Source organism: Lepidochelys kempii, chromosome 5, assembly GCF_965140285.1.
Source record: "Lepidochelys kempii isolate rLepKem1 chromosome 5, rLepKem1.hap1, whole genome shotgun sequence".
Taxonomy (NCBI): Eukaryota; Metazoa; Chordata; order Testudines; family Cheloniidae; genus Lepidochelys; species Lepidochelys kempii.
Window position 1 is genome coordinate 2,500,550 of NC_136384.1, and position 17,284 is coordinate 2,517,833.

A 17,284-nucleotide genomic window follows, 5' to 3' on the forward strand; every position below is an offset into this window, starting at 1 on the left:
ATCTTTGAAAATCCCACCCCACATCACAGATCTCTCTTCTCCTGAAATGTTCCGTTTGACTGTTGCATAGTTTAAGCTTATGTCTTTTCACAGTCTGATTATTAGTAGAAATGGTAATGGCCATTTCAGTGGAAAGGGATATTGTGTTTCCCCATAGTGTCTGTAGCTTAGTCATTGAACTTTTGCATGAGAAGCAGAAGTTGATACTGTTTGGAAAAGTAAAAGTGACTAATCTGTTTTCATAGTCAAAGCGGAGTGAAAAGTGAAACAATCAAATAGCATAAGCAATGAACGGTTAGAATATAAAGATCCTTTCCGTTTTAATCTGAGGGGTTAGCAACTCATGCAAACGTGTTGTGGGAGTCCTGTTGCTTGAGACTTCTAAAAAGCAGAGTGAGTTAGCACTCTAACATGCATCATAGGGAACAGCCTTGCATTGACTTGAGGGAGGTGAACTAGATTATTTAACCGAGGGAAAACCTGTAAATGGCTCTAAATCACAGCAATGTCCTTTTGTGTGCACAAGTTGTGGAGGGTCAGCTGCTGCTGCAACTGAGTTGGCTCCTAATCCAGCACTCCCCAAATGTTGTTGGGTGGGCATCTGAGGCTCCTGTTGCTTGCACAGGATTTTCAGGAGTGAGATCTAGTAGATTCTTCGGACTCTGCAAAATATATTTTTTGGTATCTTTGTAGAGGACTGAGGTGCTTTCTAATGGAGTACCCCAAAGTGGCAAGCTTTGAACAGCACATGGGAAAAGGTGAAATCTGAGCTGATCAGGCTGTGAAGCTATGATACTAGATTGAAAGTAAAGATGGGCTTGAGTAGAGTACATAGCTGATGTTTACAGCTGTAACAGTTACTTATGACAATTACTTATGACGTGACTGTTCTTCATAACCAAGTATCTTCTCTCCTAGATCATTCATCTCTTACCTCCTAAAATTTCAAATAATCTTTTCTAAATCCTCTGTCTCTCAGCAGCTAATCATCTCTCCTTTCGTCCATTTATCTCTACCTAGGTCTCTGTCCGGTGCCGCCTCTTGAGATTTCATTCCAAACCCACAATCACTTCACTTGGTCCCAGAGGCCAGAAATCGCTGAATCCTCCTTGGCCTCAGACTTGTCCTTGCTTATCTCCTTTGGCTGTAAATTTCCTGTTGCATTTCTTACTGTGGCCTTGCCTCTGCTGAAATCCTGATTCCTGTCTTTATCACACTTCCATTCTTAGTCTCTGAATTCCTCCTGCCTCTGGGCCACTTGGTCTCTTCCTTTACTCTTCAACTTAATTCCTTCTCTATAAAACATTAGCTAACATGGTATATAAAGGGCGCTGTGCAAAGCAAGACTTGAAAACACTCAGGTGAACAGTAGGACACACTCTAGGTGCAAGCTTCTTCTAAGTGAAATTGACACGTCTTTTGTCACTTGCTGATTCTAGTGAGATCTTAGTTTCACAACTGCTCAGTAGCTTTTGCCAAAGTGATTAGGAGCTGGAGCTCAGTTTTCTGGTGTTGCAGTCAGGAAGAGAGGGATTTTCTCTGCCCCCTTTACAGCCTTGCCAGCAGCAGCTGCTTGTTAAAATGAAAAGTAGCTGTTGAGTCTTCCAGCTGCCCAGAATGCACTAGGTAAGAACTGGGGAGGTGGACAGATACTTGTCCACTTCACTCTGCTGCTTGGGAAGGAGGCTCTGAGAGAACAAGGTTTGGGAGCAAGAGTGGGAAGTTGCTCTTTTCCAGCAGTCATAGTGGGAAGGGTGGAGAAGAACAGAGGAAAATGAGCAGAGTGAAGGACAAGCCATAGGGTGGGTGTCAGGGGAGCTCTTCACATACTCACAGAGCAGGGTGGATGCACCCTGGGGTTTTCATCCTGGCATTGGGAGTCCCTGTATTTTGTGCCTGCCTTTCCTTGCTTTGTGTATAAGAATGAAATGAGTTGTAGCTTACCGGAATCTGCTTGTGTTTCAGCATCCAGCCCTGCCCAGATGTGAAGTATGGCAAACGCATACATGTGTTACCGATTGATGACACAGTGGAAGGAATCACAGGGAATCTGTTTGAGGTCTACCTCAAACCATACTTCCTGGAAGCATATAGACCAATCAGAAAAGGTAATGACACCTACCCCTAAAATCAGGGGGAAAGGTGAAAGATTGTGACACACTTTGTAATGAGACAGACCATAAGGAGAAGAGCTCCAGAAACTTGCCTGGGTCTGTACATGGCATTAGGGTAGCTTGAGTCTGACTGGTGTCTTTGTGACTACGGGTATGTCTACACTGCAATTAGACACTCGCAGCAGGCCCATGCCAGCTGGCTCAGACTAAGGCACGGTTTAATTGCAGTGCAAACTTCTGGGGTTGGGCTGTAGGACCCTGCGAGGTGGGCTGCAGTCCGAACTCGAAAGTCTGTACTGCAATGAAACAGCCGGGCAGTCCGAGCCCTGGGTGCCTGAGTCAGCTGGCATGTTCCAGCTGTGGGGGTTTTTTGCAGTGTAGACGTACCTCCAGTCAGTGAAACAGCGAGATCTGAATCTCTTGGGAAGCTGGGCATTAGCAAACAGTAAGTGCTTCAGTCTGACCAAATCTAACGTTGTGCGTCGAAGACCAAAGATCACAGGTCAGACGTGCAGCATGGGGGGCTCTACCCTGGAAAGCAAGTAGTTGTGCAAAAGAATTGGCGTTCGTGGTGGATAATCATCTGAACATCAACTCCTGGTGCAGCGCTGGTCCAGAGGGTTAATGTGACCCTGGGATGGATAACAGGGAAGTTCCTTCATGGGGAACAGAAACTTGACAATAGATGGCTCTTCAATCTAGCAGACAAAGGCAGAACAAGAGCTAATGGCTGGAAGTTGAAGCCAAACAAATTCAGACTAGAAATAAGGTGCACATGTTTAACAGTGAGGGTAATTAACCATTGGAACAACTGACCGAGGGTTGTGGTGGATTCTCCACCACAAGCAATTTTTAAATCAAGATTGGATGTTTTTCTAAAAGCTCTGCTTTAGCTCAAATATGAATTAATTTAGGGAAGTCCTAGGGCTGATGTTATAAAGGAGGTCAGACTAGATCAGCGGTTCTCAACCTAGGTCGGGACCCCAATGGGGTCGCCAGGGCTGACGTTAGACTTCCTGTGCCCCAGGGCCAAAGCCGAAGCCTTCCCCCATCTAGGGCTGAAGCCCAAGGGCTTCAGCCCTAGGTGGCTGGGATCAGGTTACAGGCCCCCCACCTGGGTCTGAAGCCCTTGGGCTTTGCCCTCCGTCCAGGGTGGTGGGACTTGGGGTTTTCCCCTCCTCCACCCAGGGCAGCGGGATTGGGCAGGCTCAGGCTTCAGTCCTGGCTGCTGGGGTCATGTAGTAATTTTTGTTGTCAGCAGGGGGTTGTAGTGCAATGAAGTTAGAGAACCGCTGCACTAGATGATCACAGTGGTCCCGTCTCATCTTGTAATCAAGCCAAGGGATCAGAGAAGGGAATATGTCAAACTAAGGTATCTGGCCAGTCAGGTTTTCTCCCCTGTGGTAGGCACTACACAGAGCTAAGTGCCTTTTGTATGGGGAATTGTCCTGCTCTGGGATTCAGAACTTCCCACTTCCCCTGCCTACTTCTGGTGCTGCTGGCTAAGAGTCCCCCCTCCCCAGGCCAGTGCTGACAGCTTGGTGATGGGAGGGGAAGGCCGTCTAGATACCATACTATCTCTCAAACTCCCACGGAGTGAAGATGGGGAGAGGAAGGGAAAGTGAGAGGAGAGACAGGAGATGAGTGGATAGGCTGCACTCCCAGGTTTGAAATTTGAATTCTGGCAGTCACTTGTTTTGCACACAGGGAAAAAAAGTAAGGGAGAATTGGTTGGAATGACCTTCTTTTCCTCCCCTCTTCCTCTGCAAGTGTATGTCTACACTACGGAATAAGGTCGAATTTATAGAAGTCGTTTTTTTAGAAATCGGTTTTATATATTCAAGTGTGTGTGTCCCCACAGAAAATGCTCTAAGTGCATTAACTCGACGGAGTGCTTCCACAGTACCGAGGCTAGAGTCGACTTCCGGAGCGTTGCACTGTGGATAGCTATCCCACAGTTCCCGCAGTCTCCGCTGCCCATTGAAATTCTGGGTTGAGATCCCAATGCCTGATGGGGCTAAAACATTGTCGCGGGTGGTTCTGGGTACATATCGTCAGGCCCCCCTTCCCTCCCTCCCTCCCTCCGTAAAAGGAAGGGCAGACAATCGTTTTGCACCTTTTTTCCTGAATTACCTGTGCAGACGCCATACCACGGCAAGCATGCAGCCTGCTCAGGTAACCGTCACCGTATGTCTCGTGGGTGCTGGCAGACGCGGTACGGCATTGCTACACAGTAGCAGCAACCCATTGCTTTCTGGCAGCAGACGGTGCAATACGACTGGTAGCCATCCTCGTCGTGTCCGAGGTGCTCCTGGCCACATCGGCTGGGAGCGCCTGGGCAGACATGGGCGCAGGGACTAAATTTGGAGTGACTTGACCAGGTCATTCTCTTTAGTCCTGCAGTCAGTTCTATTGAACTGTCTTATGGTGAGCAGGCAGGCGATACGGATTGCTAGCAGTCGTACTGTACCATCTTCTGCCAGGCAGGCAAGAGATAAGGATGGCTAGCAGTCGTACTGGACCATCTTCTGCCGAGCAGCCATGAGATGTGGATGGCATGCAGTCCTTCTGCACCGTCTGCTGCCAGCCAAAGATGTAAAAGATAGATGGAGTGGATCAAAACAAGAAATAGACCAGACTTGTGTTGTACTCATTTGCTTCCCCCCCTCCCCTGTCTAGGGGACTCATTCCTCTAGGTCACACTGCAGTCACTCACAGAGAAGGTGCAGCGAGGTAAATCTAGCCATGTATCAATCAGAGGCCAGGCTAACCTCCTTGTTCCAATAAGAACAATAACTTAGGTGCACCATTTCTTATTGGAACCCTCCGTGAAGTCCTGCCTGAAATACTCCTTGATGTAAAGCCACCCCCTTTGTTGATTTTAGCTCCCTGAAGCCAACCCTGTAAGCCGTGTCCTCAGTCGCCCCTCCCTGCGTCAGAGCAACGGAAAACAATCGTGCATCTGAGTTGAGAGTGCTGTCCAGAGCGGTCACAATGGAGCACTCTGGGATAGCTCCCGGAGGCCAATACCTCGAATTGTGTCCACAGTACCCCAAATTCGACCCGGCAAGGCCGATTTAAGCGCTAATCCACTTGTCAGGGGTGGAGTAAGGAAATCGATTTTAAGAGCCCTTTAAGTCGAAATAAAGGGCTTCATCGTGTGGACGGGTGCAGGTTTTCATCGATTTAATGCTGCTAAATTCGACCTAAAGTCCTAGTGTAGACCAGGGCTTAGTTACTGTGCACTGAGGATGGGGCTCATTGAATTGGTTTCTTCTGGCCACTGCATTGTAGTTTTGGCGTTGGGCTTTCTCTCATCCCACTACTAGCTGGTCAGTTTGGCCGATTTCCTTTCTGGGTCTGATTCCCAGTATAGCACTCCCTTCCTCTCAGATCTGCAGTTCCTGTGCCACCTGTGGGAAGGCCAGGCGGCCTGTACTGGGGATCTGTAGTCACTCACTTTGAGAGCAAGCATGATGCTGTTTGCACCCTGACTTACGTGGTGTTGGTGAAGCCTTCCCCAGGAAGGCATTGGCAACTCTATAGTCCAGGTCTTACCTGTGCAGGTTATTTCACTATCTTCTGAGTGGAGAACTCTTCTCTCCTCACAGCTGTTGACATTATTCCTGATCAAAGTTTTGGAAACGTTAACCACACGAGAGGCGGTTTGACACGCTGACAGTTACAGTAAATGCCGTGTTTGGAATAAACACGGACAGCATTGGTAAATGGCAGCTACGGGCACCTCTTTTTATTACCAAGTACATGCAGTCTGTCCCATTGGGCCTCTCTGGTAGCATGAGGACTCTGACATTGTACATGCTCTGGTAACTGCAGGTCATTGAAATGTGATGGTTTTTCCAGGTGACATCTTCCTTGTGCGTGGAGGGATGCGTGCTGTGGAGTTCAAAGTGGTGGAGACAGACCCAAGCCCTTATTGTATAGTGGCTCCAGATACAGTGATCCACTGTGAAGGGGAGCCCATCAAACGAGAGGTAAGCTGAGCCCCAGCACCTGGTTTCTCCCACAGTACCCTTCTTGCAGAAGGGAATCTATTTCTGGGGTGTCTCTGTGTGCTTGCTGTGCAGATTTCACACTTCCCTTTGGAGCATCTAATATTAACCATTGTCATACAATGGTCTCTGTTCTGGAAGCTTAAATTCATAACTTTGCTAGACACTACAGATCACGGATTTAAAAAAGAGACCGGATTTATGGCTTAAGACAACAATCTGTAATCCACTAACCCTCTTGTTTTGTCCTATGACTGCAGAGGTGTAACAGACCACTTCATCTTGAATGGTCTCTTATAGCATGTGTCAATTACTTGTACTAAACGATTTGTTCCACCTTATGTTTAGCTATGACACTCTTTGGGCTTGTCTACACTTAAAATGCTGCACACTTCAGTGCAGACGCCGCCTATGCCAACGGGAGGGGTTCTCATGTCAGTGTAGGTAATCCATCTCCCCGAGAGGCAGTAGCTAGGTTGATAAGAGAATTGTCCTGTCGACCTAACACTGTCTACACCAGGGGTTAGGTCGGTTTAATTGTGTTGCTCACGGTTGTGGATTTTTCACACCCCTGAGCAACGCAGATATTCCAACTTAACTTCCTAGCATAGACCAGGCTTGAGTCCCTTTCCCAGACCTGAAGAAGATCTTTGTGTAAGCTCGAAAGCTTGTCTCATTTACCAACAGAGGTTGGTCCAATCAAAGATGGTACCTCACCTATCTTGTGGTCTGTTCCTGCAGTTCCTATGGTCTGTAGCAGATAATGTATATGATGTGGCTGACCAAACTCAACTCTTTTCCTGTCAGGAAAAGGAGTGGATGTGGACATTAGAAAAGACTTCGAAAAGTGTCTGGTTGTTTTTGTTTGTTCATTCGTTTGTTTTTTTGTTTTTTGGGTGCCCAATTTGGGATACCTAGAGGGGGCTGATTTTTGGAGAGCACTTCCTGCAAATCAGGCCACTATACGGTGTCTCGGGTTGGCCATTCTGCATTTAGGGTAGGAAACACTGAAGGTACTAGGCATATGGTCCCTACCTTTCATTAGGCACAAGTGCCTTTGAAGTCTCATGTTGGAGAATCTAGAGTGTGAGCCCATACAGCTGACAGTGTCTGCAGCCACTCACCTAGCTATCTGCTGGAAACCATTCACATTACTGTAAATAACTGCGGCTGAGTACAGATCTCTGAATAGCCACAAGACCTGGAATGCTGCCACTAACACTGTGGGGTTTGAATGTTACACTGACAGCATTAGCTAGAACTGGCTTTGAACTTTCTGCAGAGTTTGGTATCTTTACCTTCCATACTGTGTGTGAGTCAGTCCTAAAATAAGAGCCTCCTATGTGGTGTAACTGCCTGTTAGCCGAGGTGCTTTGAATGGCTTGACTGAAATGCATCTGCCTAATTCCTTAAACTATAGCTAATCCCTGACGTTGGGCTTCCCTGCCTAATTTCATCGCCAGGTTAGCAATACTAGAGGGTTGCATGCTTTGGTACTTATGCAGACCCAGATGGTGGGAGGGGCAGGAATACAGCCTTCATCCCTGAACTTAGAGCTTTTTTACAAGAAACTGCCACTAAGCCTACATTTGATTAACTTGTTTAAGCTACTTTGCTTTGTTTTATCAGTTTCATATCAGCTTCCCCTTGACAGTACCCATTTGCTGCTGCTTTTCTGACTGTCACCACAAGCAGTAAGGTTCTTCCCACTGGTGCGTAGACCGTTCCTGAAATTGGACATGTTCTTCAAGTGGCAGACAGAGACATGCCATTGAGTTGAGCGTTAGGTGTCACTTCACTCAGCCAGTAAACTGTGGATCTTCAACCAGGCCTTTAGCTTGTGCCAGAGCCACTCAGCTCTGAACTGTGCCAAGAGTGGAAACAGTCCCATAAATGGTCCTTGATGTCATGTAGGAACTTACTGTAAAGAGTTCAGTTTTGCTAGTTGGTGATATGCTCTTAGTGTTGTGACGCATCAGGTGCGATGATGCCAAGGCATTTGGATCCCACAGTGATGGACATGGCATAAGAGCTAGAATAGTCTTTGGGGCTAGCATCATAGTCTGTTGCTTGGTGCGAACCAACTCCCTCACAAGCCTGAAATGTATTGTATGTGGTAGGAGGCAAAGTACTGGCATGTGGATCTAATTCTGGGAAGGACATTGAAAGGGAAGAGAGACCCTGGCAGCATCCCTGCTCCCTTAACAGCTGCTAGGTGGTGGGAGGTATTTTGAAACCATTCAAATTTCACTTTTAAATTTGCTGGAGCTCCTGTGTAGCCACATCACGGGCTGTCAGTCAACGGTCTCCACTGCACAGTTAGGTAGGTTACTCAAGAAGCTAGGTTTGTGGTCATGCCATGATTATACCTTGAGATGAATACTGCTTAGCAGTGACATACCCTTTTCGCTCTCTGAAGGGAGTTACAAACATTGCCCCTCTCAGCACCTCACCATTTTACAGCTGAGGAGATTAATGCTGAGACGCTGTGACTGGCCCAAGGCCACAGGCAAATCCATTAGGACTGGTTCCCAGTTTTGTGCTACGGCCAGTGGCCTGTGCTCTTCTGTAATCCAGTTGGAGGAAAAGAAAAGTCCTGTGGGGATCCCCACTGCTTTCTCCAGTGCCTAAGGGCTCCCAGGTCCTGCTTGACTGAGGAGAGTGTTAAACTAAGTCTCTTGTTTCCCTTGTGCACTAATGACTTTCCCTGCTGGCAGGATGAGGAAGAGTCCCTGAATGAAGTGGGCTATGATGACATTGGAGGCTGCCGGAAGCAGCTGGCCCAGATCAAGGAGATGGTGGAGCTTCCGCTCAGACACCCTGCACTTTTCAAGGCCATAGGTGTGAAGGTAAGGGTCAACCTGCTAATCTCTGCAAGTGCCACATGAATGATCAGCCTAGCTCAGTGCTTGAAGCTCTGCTGGGATCTTCCTTCTTGGTCCAGCAAGAAGTTGGGAGTGTGCTTGGTGCCCGGGGGAAGTAACCCGTGACCTTTCTTGGTGACCTCAGGAGTCCCACTGCTAGCCTAGGTGTTCAGGCTACCACTCTGGTGGGTGCGGAATGAAAAGCTAGAAGCCATGGTCTATTGCACAGTGCTTGTCTGGAGAGACAGTGATGTGAAGAGCAGAGCCTCGCTTTGGAACAGCCCTGCCACCAGTTGGATAGTTCTAGTTTCCGTGTACTGCAGAAAGACGTTAGCAGCGTTGATGAGACTGATCGTTGCTGCCTGAACTTGCACCAGAGCTTTGGAGTGAATGCGCTGTTCAGATTCTCTTCAGGTTCATTAGGACCCTACATTGTCATTTAAAATTAATGTGCGAACAAAGGCCCTGCTCCTTTGAGTCAGCAGTGTGCCCTTGTTGCCAAGAAGGCCAATGGCATTTTGGGATGTATAAGTAGGGGCATAGCGAGCAGATCGAGGGACGTGATCGTTCCCCTCTATTCGACATTGGTGAGGCCTCATCTGGAGTACTGTGTCCAGTTTTGGGCCCCACACTTCAAGAAGGATGTGGATAAATTGGAGAGAGTCCAGCGAAGGGCAACAAAAATGATGAGGGGACTGGAACACATGAGTTATGAGGAGAGGCTGAGGGAGCTGGGATTGTTTAGCCTGCAGAAGAGAAGAATGAGGGGGGATTTGATAGCTGCTTTCAACTACCTGAAAGGGGGTTCCAAAGAGGATGGCTCTAGACTGTTCTCAATGGTAGCAGATGACAGAACGAGGAGTAATGGTCTCAAGTTGCAGTGGGGGAGGTTTAGATTGGATATTAGGAAAAACTTTTTCACTAAGAGGGTGGTGAAACACTGGAATGCGTTACCTAGGGAGGTGGTAGAATCTCCTTCCTTAGAGGTTTTTAAGGTCAGGCTTGACAAAGCCCTGGCTGGGATGATTTAATTGGGGATCGGTCCTGCTTCGAGCAGGGGGTTGGACTAGATGACCTTCTGGGGTCCCTTCCAACCCTGATATTCTATGATTCCTTGTCCCCAGCCTCCCCGTGGAATCCTGCTGTACGGCCCGCCTGGTACCGGCAAGACCCTGATTGCACGTGCAGTGGCTAACGAAACTGGAGCTTTCTTCTTTCTGATCAATGGTAAGTTGCATGAATTCCTTGTGCCCCAAATCCCTTTTAAGCACTCATTTGAAATGTGCATCTAGCTCATGGGGACAGAAGGCATCAATGCTGTTTGTAAACTACCCTCAGCTGAGTGGAGCCACCTTCTTTTTAAGTCTTTCCTGACCAGTTTCAAGCATGCCTCTGGGCCTTTTGCAGCCTATCCTTGTGAAAACCTCTCTAGTGTCAGCGTGGAGTAAACTATAGTCTCCTCATAGACCAGAAGAGTTGTAAAGATGTGTTCAGATCTAGGACCTAGATTCTTTCGTCTGCTGAGGGGGAGTGTGGAGGTTGTGGGTTGACACATCTGGTTAGAAAATACATCAGCGAAGAGTTTCAGCCTATGCCAGCATGTTTCATTCGTGAAGGGGTAATGCTACCGGCTGGTCTGTAGTGGAGAGCCCTCTATGGTCATTCTTGGCATGGGGAGCTCCCTACAAGTGGAGGAGGAGAGCTGTTCTTGCTTCACTTCATACCAGCTGGAAGGAGCTTTCCCAAGGGTAGTATGTGAGACTCACAATCTAACAACAGGATCAAAACTCCTTATTAACCCCTTCATGGGATTGCCAAAGGGCTGGGTCAGAATGACCTGGGGCGTATAGGATATAGCCAGCAATGGCCAGGTTACTATAATGTTTTTCTGTTTGCTCAGCCTTGTGCCGCACGTCATACTTAGTGTTTCGGGGACTGGGGATATGTGCTTAGAAACTGCTTTTTCTTTCGATTTTGGTCAGATTGCATCAGACTTTGACCTGGGAGGGTGAAAGCAGCCAAATGGACCACGCAGTATAAGAGTGACCAGTGTCTGGAGTTGGCAAGCTCAGCATCTTTAGAGTGACCCTAGTTTGCAGGGGCTGGAGGACATTGTGGGTAATGCGCTAGCTCTTCCTCTAGAGGCTTGAGCTCCCATTGCATCGCAGAGTAACTACATAGTAGGTAATGACTTTGTCTTTGAATGGGAGTACCCAAACTGCAGTAACAGAGGGTGCTCTAGGGCAGGATCTGGGTGCATCCACAGAGCTGCACAGGGGAAGCCTACATGAGTACTGGCTCTAGTCACGGCTGTCAGTTCCCCTCAGATCCTGTAAAGAACGTTCAGTCCTGGGGTTCCATTGCCACAATGGTGGGTGCAGTCAAAAAGAACTTTAATAGAGTGAGTCAGTAACACTTGTCATTGCCTGTTGTAGGAGATCTCTTATCCCCTCCCTGCCCTCCTCAGGGGGGTACTTTTCTTCCTTCTGGAATTCACATGCTTACAAAAGGTCTGTCCTTACTGAAGTCTCTTCAGACCGTCCGCAGAGGAGCTAGTCTGGAAAGCTGACTTGTATTACCCGTGTACTGCAAACCCCACAAACAAAAGGCAACTGTAGTATATGGCTCTCTCTGAATTCTTTACTGTGTAATTTGGTCGCGGCTCTTTCAAGTCCGAATTGATGCCCGCAATGTGCAGTGACCCGATGAGTCCTCAGGAAAGGAAGAGGCTGAGCAGAAGGGAAGACCGAAGGTGGCTCGGTCGTTCTAACTGGATGTAGGTAGCTGGTTTGGAGACTCTCCGGGCTGGTGTTAGAACGCAGCTTTGCTGCTGCTGTGGATTCTGGCCCTGGCCGTTCCCAGTTCTCTTTCGAAATGCACGTTCCTTTGCAGGTAGAAATGTAACTTTTGCTCTTAGCAATGAGCCGCTCAGTCACAGGTCCTGTTGGTTACTTGTTTCCCCAAACCCTGTCATCTTGCTGCTGTTTTCCAGGTCCTGAGATCATGAGCAAGTTGGCTGGTGAGTCTGAGAGCAATCTGAGGAAAGCTTTTGAGGAAGCTGAAAAAAATGCGCCTGCCATCATCTTCATCGATGAGCTGGATGCCATTGCTCCGAAGAGAGAGAAGGTAAACAAGGAGTCCCACTCCTGCGTTCCTACAGCCTGTTAGCACCAGGACTTGAGTGTAGATGCAGTGTAGATGCATCACGCTAGCCGAGTGCTTGGGTTTTGATCTGAGTTGGGAAGAATCCGAAGACTGGGGCTGGCACAGAACAGCAGGTTTCCTTCGAGCTTGAGGATTTCACTAACGTCAGGCAGTGTTGCTGACCTGCTTCTGTTGGGTCTCTTGCTAATCTGCTGTTTCGTCTCTCTGTAGACCCATGGAGAGGTGGAACGTCGCATAGTGTCGCAGCTGCTGACTCTTATGGATGGCCTGAAACAGAGAGCACATGTGATTGTTATGGCAGCTACCAACAGACCTAACAGCATTGACCCTGCACTCAGGCGATTCGGTAACTGAGTTTTGCTGCCTTTTTGTTGGCGCATCCAGTGCTTTGTTACAGGTGGTACTGGAGTGTTCCCCGGTTAGGGCTGTGACATGATTGATTAGACATTAGCATGTGCCCAATAACTTTGTAGGTCTGATTAACAACTTGCTGACTCATCTCTTCAGAGCTCATGGGAAACTCATTCCTGGCTTCCAGCATTTGGTATCACACTTCGTGCTGCAGGGTTATCAACAGCAGAAATTGCAAAATGCTGTAATGATAGCTAAGGCAAGCCTCTGTCTGAAGTAGCCATTTACTATTAAACAAAATTCCACTGGAAACCTTGAGGGTGCTTTAAAGACCATCTCTAGTAGCTGGTCACTTCAGACAGGTTCATCCCTTAACTTGTAGTAAGCTCCAAATTCTCGTACCTTAAATTTAGGTGTTGAGACCTGTCCAGTGAACTTTCAGAACTGTGTGCCAAGAGCGAGTGTCCAGTTTGCATGAGCAGTTTCCGCCAGGCTGCAGCTGCAGACTAGTGGGACTTGCATGGGCAAACGGCCAGTTAAACGCACAACTAGCTGTCTGAGTGCACCCGTTTGGTGATACTGTGCAGTTGTGGCATGTTTACATTTTTGCATGTGGCTATTAATTTTTATTGCAGTGGCGGCCGTCAGGGGCCGGGGCTCCTTCATGCTAGGCACTGGAACACCCTTCATACATAGCTTAGATACTACAGCGATAGGCGTTGCAGAAGGTTATGAGAGAGATTTAAACCTGCCTCTGAATATTGCAGTAGTCCCTACGGCTGTGCTGTGCACGCATGGGTAGAAATGGAAAAGGAGTCCTGCTGGTAAACAATGTGTTAATGCAGCAAAATGTATACAGCCGGAAACAAAGAATGTAAGCCAAATTTATGGGATGGGTGACTTCTATCCTCAGAAGCAGGGACTCTGAAAAAGTTTTGGGGGTGATGGTGAATAATCAGCTGAACATGAGCTCCCAGTGTGACTCTGGCCAAAAGAGCAAATGGGATCCTGGGATGTATCCACTGGGGAGTCTGGAGTAGGAGCAGAGAGGCAATTTTCCCACTGTATATGGCACTGGTGCGACTGCTGCCAGAATCCTGTGTCCTATCCTGGTGCCCACAGTTCAAGAAGGATGTTGGTAACTTGCAGAGGGTTCAGAGAAGAGCCACTAGAACGATTAAAGGCTTAGAAAACCTGCCTTATAGTGACAGACGCAGAGTCCAGTCTGTTGAGCTTAATAAAGAGAAGGTTATGGGGTGATTTGATTACAATCTAGAAGTATCTAATGGGGAACAAATATTTAATAAAGGGCTCTTCAGTCTAGCAGGGAAAGGTCTAACGTGATCCAGTGGGTGGAAGTTGAAGCTAGACAAATTCAGACTGGAAATAAGGGTGAGAGTAATTAACCATCGGAACAACTTACCCAGGGTTGTGGTGAAGTCTCCATCACTGACCATTTTAAATTCAAGATGGAATGTTTTTCTAAAAGTTCTAGGAATTACTGTGGGGCAGGTCTCTGGCCTGTGTCCTACAGGGGGTCAAACTAGATGATTGCATTGGTCCCTCCTGGCCTTGGAATCCACGTATCTGTGGTGCTGCTTCTTTCAGAAACAGAGCAGTGCTGGGGAGGGGGAGACTTACCTTCACAAAAGCGTAAATCACTCTAGAAGAATGACTGAACCAATCAATGCTCCTCAACATTTGGCAATCCTGACTTCTAATCAAATCAGTGCTCTCACTTGCCCTGACGGGCTGAATCTCTCCCTCACTCTCAGATCTCTCTTGGGTTTTTTAAAGCATCCATCACTGTAGTTCAAAGTACTGGGACCTCCTGGAACACATGTACAGTCCTCATTTTGCTTTTCAGTGGGACCACAGGCAGGGGAATGCTGTAATCAGAGCTTACCTACTTCCAGAGAATTCGGCAAAGTGTGTGTTTTGTGCTCCTCAGGTCGCTTTGACAGAGAGGTAGATATCGGTATCCCTGATGCCACCGGCCGCCTGGAGATTCTACAGATCCACACAAAGAATATGAAACTGGCTGACGATGTTGATCTGGAGCAGGTTGGTAGCATGCTTTCTGGGAAAGCCTTGGTTGTACCAGCACACCGGTGTTCTCATTAAGGAGTTACGTAATGGATGAATTGTTGCTGTTATGGTGATGTAATTTATCTATGCGATTGATAAGGCAGGAAACTGGATAAGCAGGGAACCTTTGGCCTTAATTCTACTCAGCCAGCTTGTGACCAAAAGTCACTGCCATGTGAAAGTGGCGTGGCTGCATAAGAATGTATGAACGGTCCGCATTGGGTCAGACCAATGGTCCATCTAGCCTGGTGTCCTGTTTCCAACTATGGCTGGTGCCAGGTGCTTCAGAGGGAATGAACAGAACAGAGCAATTACTGAGTGATCCATCCCCTGCCGTCCAGTCCCAGCACCTGGGCTTCGGGACACCAAGAGCATGGGGTGCATCCTTGACCATCTTGTCTAATAGTCATTGAAGGACCTATCATCCAGGAACTTATCTGATTCTTCTTTGAACTCACTTATACTTCTAGCCTTCCCAACATCCCCTAGCAATGAGTTCCCCAGGTTGACTGCGCGTTGTGTGAAGAATTATTTCCTTGTGATTGTTTTAAACCTACTGCCTTTTGATTTCATTAGGTGACCCCTAGTTCTTGTGTTATGTGAAGGAGTAAATAACACTTCCTTATCTACCTTCTCCACACCAGTCATGATTTTACTGATCTCTCTGGTATCCCCCCTTAGTCACACACCATTGATTTATATTGTGACGTTATGATATTTTTGTCTTATTATCTGACCTTTTTCTAATGGTTCCTAACATTCTGATGGCTGCTGCACACTGAGTGGATGTTTTCAGAGAACTATCCACAATGACTCCAAGATCTCTCAAGTGGTAACAGCTAATTTAGACCCCATTATTTTCTATGTAGAGTTGGGATTTTGTTCCCCAGTATGCATAAATTGCTCTTAGGCCAGTTGGAGGAGTGTTGTGCTACCATATCTTCAGACTCCTCATAAGACGGCCAACTCGGGAAGCCAAGGATTGAACGGACCACAGACTGAGTTATCTGAGTGTTTGGCAGTGGGCACGAGAAGTGGTGCAGTGCGCTTGCAGTGTCGGTCCTGTGGATAGAGGACACCTATCTCCAGGGCTGTCATTTTGCCCCCTTTCTGAATTAGTCCTAGCTCCAATCCCATATGAAACGTAGCTTCTCCCTGCCTGCTGGCTGGGGTGCTGTGTGCGCCTCCTGAACTTACAGCAAAGCACCAAGGTTCCTGTCCCCCAGAGGGTTACTGCATGTCTTGCTGGCTGTACTCTTGGGCAGAAAAGTGGGGCCCAAATTCTGCCAGTGTGACATGTTTGCGCATGTCCCGGCAAGTCACGGCTGATGCATTGCTTTCAGGTGGCCAATGAGACCCATGGCCATGTTGGTGCTGACTTGGCTGCCCTTTGCTCCGAAGCTGCTCTTCAGGCCATCAGGAAGAAGATGGATCTCATAGACCTGGAGGATGAAACCATTGATGCTGAAGTGATGAATTCACTGGCCGTGACCATGGATGACTTCAGGGTAATGCAGAAATGCTCAGTTTGCTGCTGGCACAAGTCTCTCTCTGGTCATTACTGTCTTAGAACAAGTGAACGTAGCATGTAATTCATGTGTTACCCTTTCTCTCCTGGTGCTAGTGGGCTCTGAGCCAGAGCAACCCCTCAGCTCTGCGGGAGACCGTGGTGGAGGTGCCGCAGGTTACCTGGGAAGATATTGGTGGTCTAGAAGATGTCAAGAGAGAACTCCAGGAGCTTGTGCAGGTGAGGGCTGGTGTGAGCAATTCCTGGCTGTCAGCTAAATTGCTTAATTAAAAAAATCTACTGAGAGATGCCAGTGTGGGCTGCAAATGGAGAGGGTTTACCTAAAAAGGGTTTCTGATCAACCTTAATCTCACAGGCCACCTCTTCCCAAATATTTTCACGTGGATTCGGATTTCCTCACACTTGACTGTAAACTTCATGCTGCTTCCTGTCAGTTTTAACAGTGTGGTGTGCACGGGAGGAGGGGAGGGGAGGGCTGTGCACATACTTTGGGGACAGACACTTTTCTGTCTTGTTCTAAGTTGCGTCTACACTGAGCTTTCTTGGCAGATCTTGTGTTGGGGTTAGCAGTGGTGGAAATGCTATTGTGGGTGGGCATTCTTGTGCTCTTGTGTCATGTAGATGGAGACCAAGAGTGGGGAAAATTGCTGAGGTCTCAGTGTAGCTAAGACCTTCGTATCCAAGAAACTAAATGCCAAAAGCAAGTGCTGGCTCTGCGCTGTCAGGGCGTGTGACGTGTTTGATCAAGGGCTTTCTACTATTGTGAAGCTTTTCCTACGAAGAGATGCTGGAAATGCTCTGCTCTATTAGCCCTGAGATGCCAGGATCAGGGCGGTCTTGTCATGCCCCTATCTTTGGCTGCAGATCACTGTCTGCAGGGCAGATGCTGAAGACCCATCACTGCCCTTTTATGAAATATAAATTGGAGACTCTTATCCTGTCGTGTTCTCTAGTTTTAAGCCATCCCAAGTTAGTGTTAACCAAAAGCTATCCCCTAGCCCTGGTGAACTGGTGGGACTGTCCAGTTTCTGGTGGACATCACTGTCTCAGGAGAGAGACCCTGGCTGAATGGGCCACAGAGACTGAGCTTCCATCTCTCCCCTCTAGCGCAGTCCCTGCAGGGCAGAGATGAAGCACACTGGCAGGAAGCTGGCCCTGCTG

At 47.9% G+C, this 17,284-nt stretch overlaps 1 protein-coding gene across 1 annotated transcript in view; it reads left to right on the top strand.

The window, feature by feature from the left end:
- VCP (valosin containing protein) overlaps nt 1-17,284 on the top strand; it is a 32,866-nt gene that overhangs the window by 11,362 nt on the left and 4,220 nt on the right. The window contains exons 4-12 of the mRNA XM_073343325.2: nt 1,966-2,108; nt 5,979-6,109; nt 8,845-8,976; nt 10,116-10,218; nt 11,984-12,117; nt 12,367-12,502; nt 14,459-14,571; nt 15,939-16,103; nt 16,220-16,342. Of these exons, the coding sequence (XP_073199426.1) occupies nt 1,966-2,108; nt 5,979-6,109; nt 8,845-8,976; nt 10,116-10,218; nt 11,984-12,117; nt 12,367-12,502; nt 14,459-14,571; nt 15,939-16,103; nt 16,220-16,342 (1,180 nt within the window). The remainder of the gene's footprint in view (nt 1-1,965; nt 2,109-5,978; nt 6,110-8,844; nt 8,977-10,115; nt 10,219-11,983; nt 12,118-12,366; nt 12,503-14,458; nt 14,572-15,938; nt 16,104-16,219; nt 16,343-17,284) is intronic.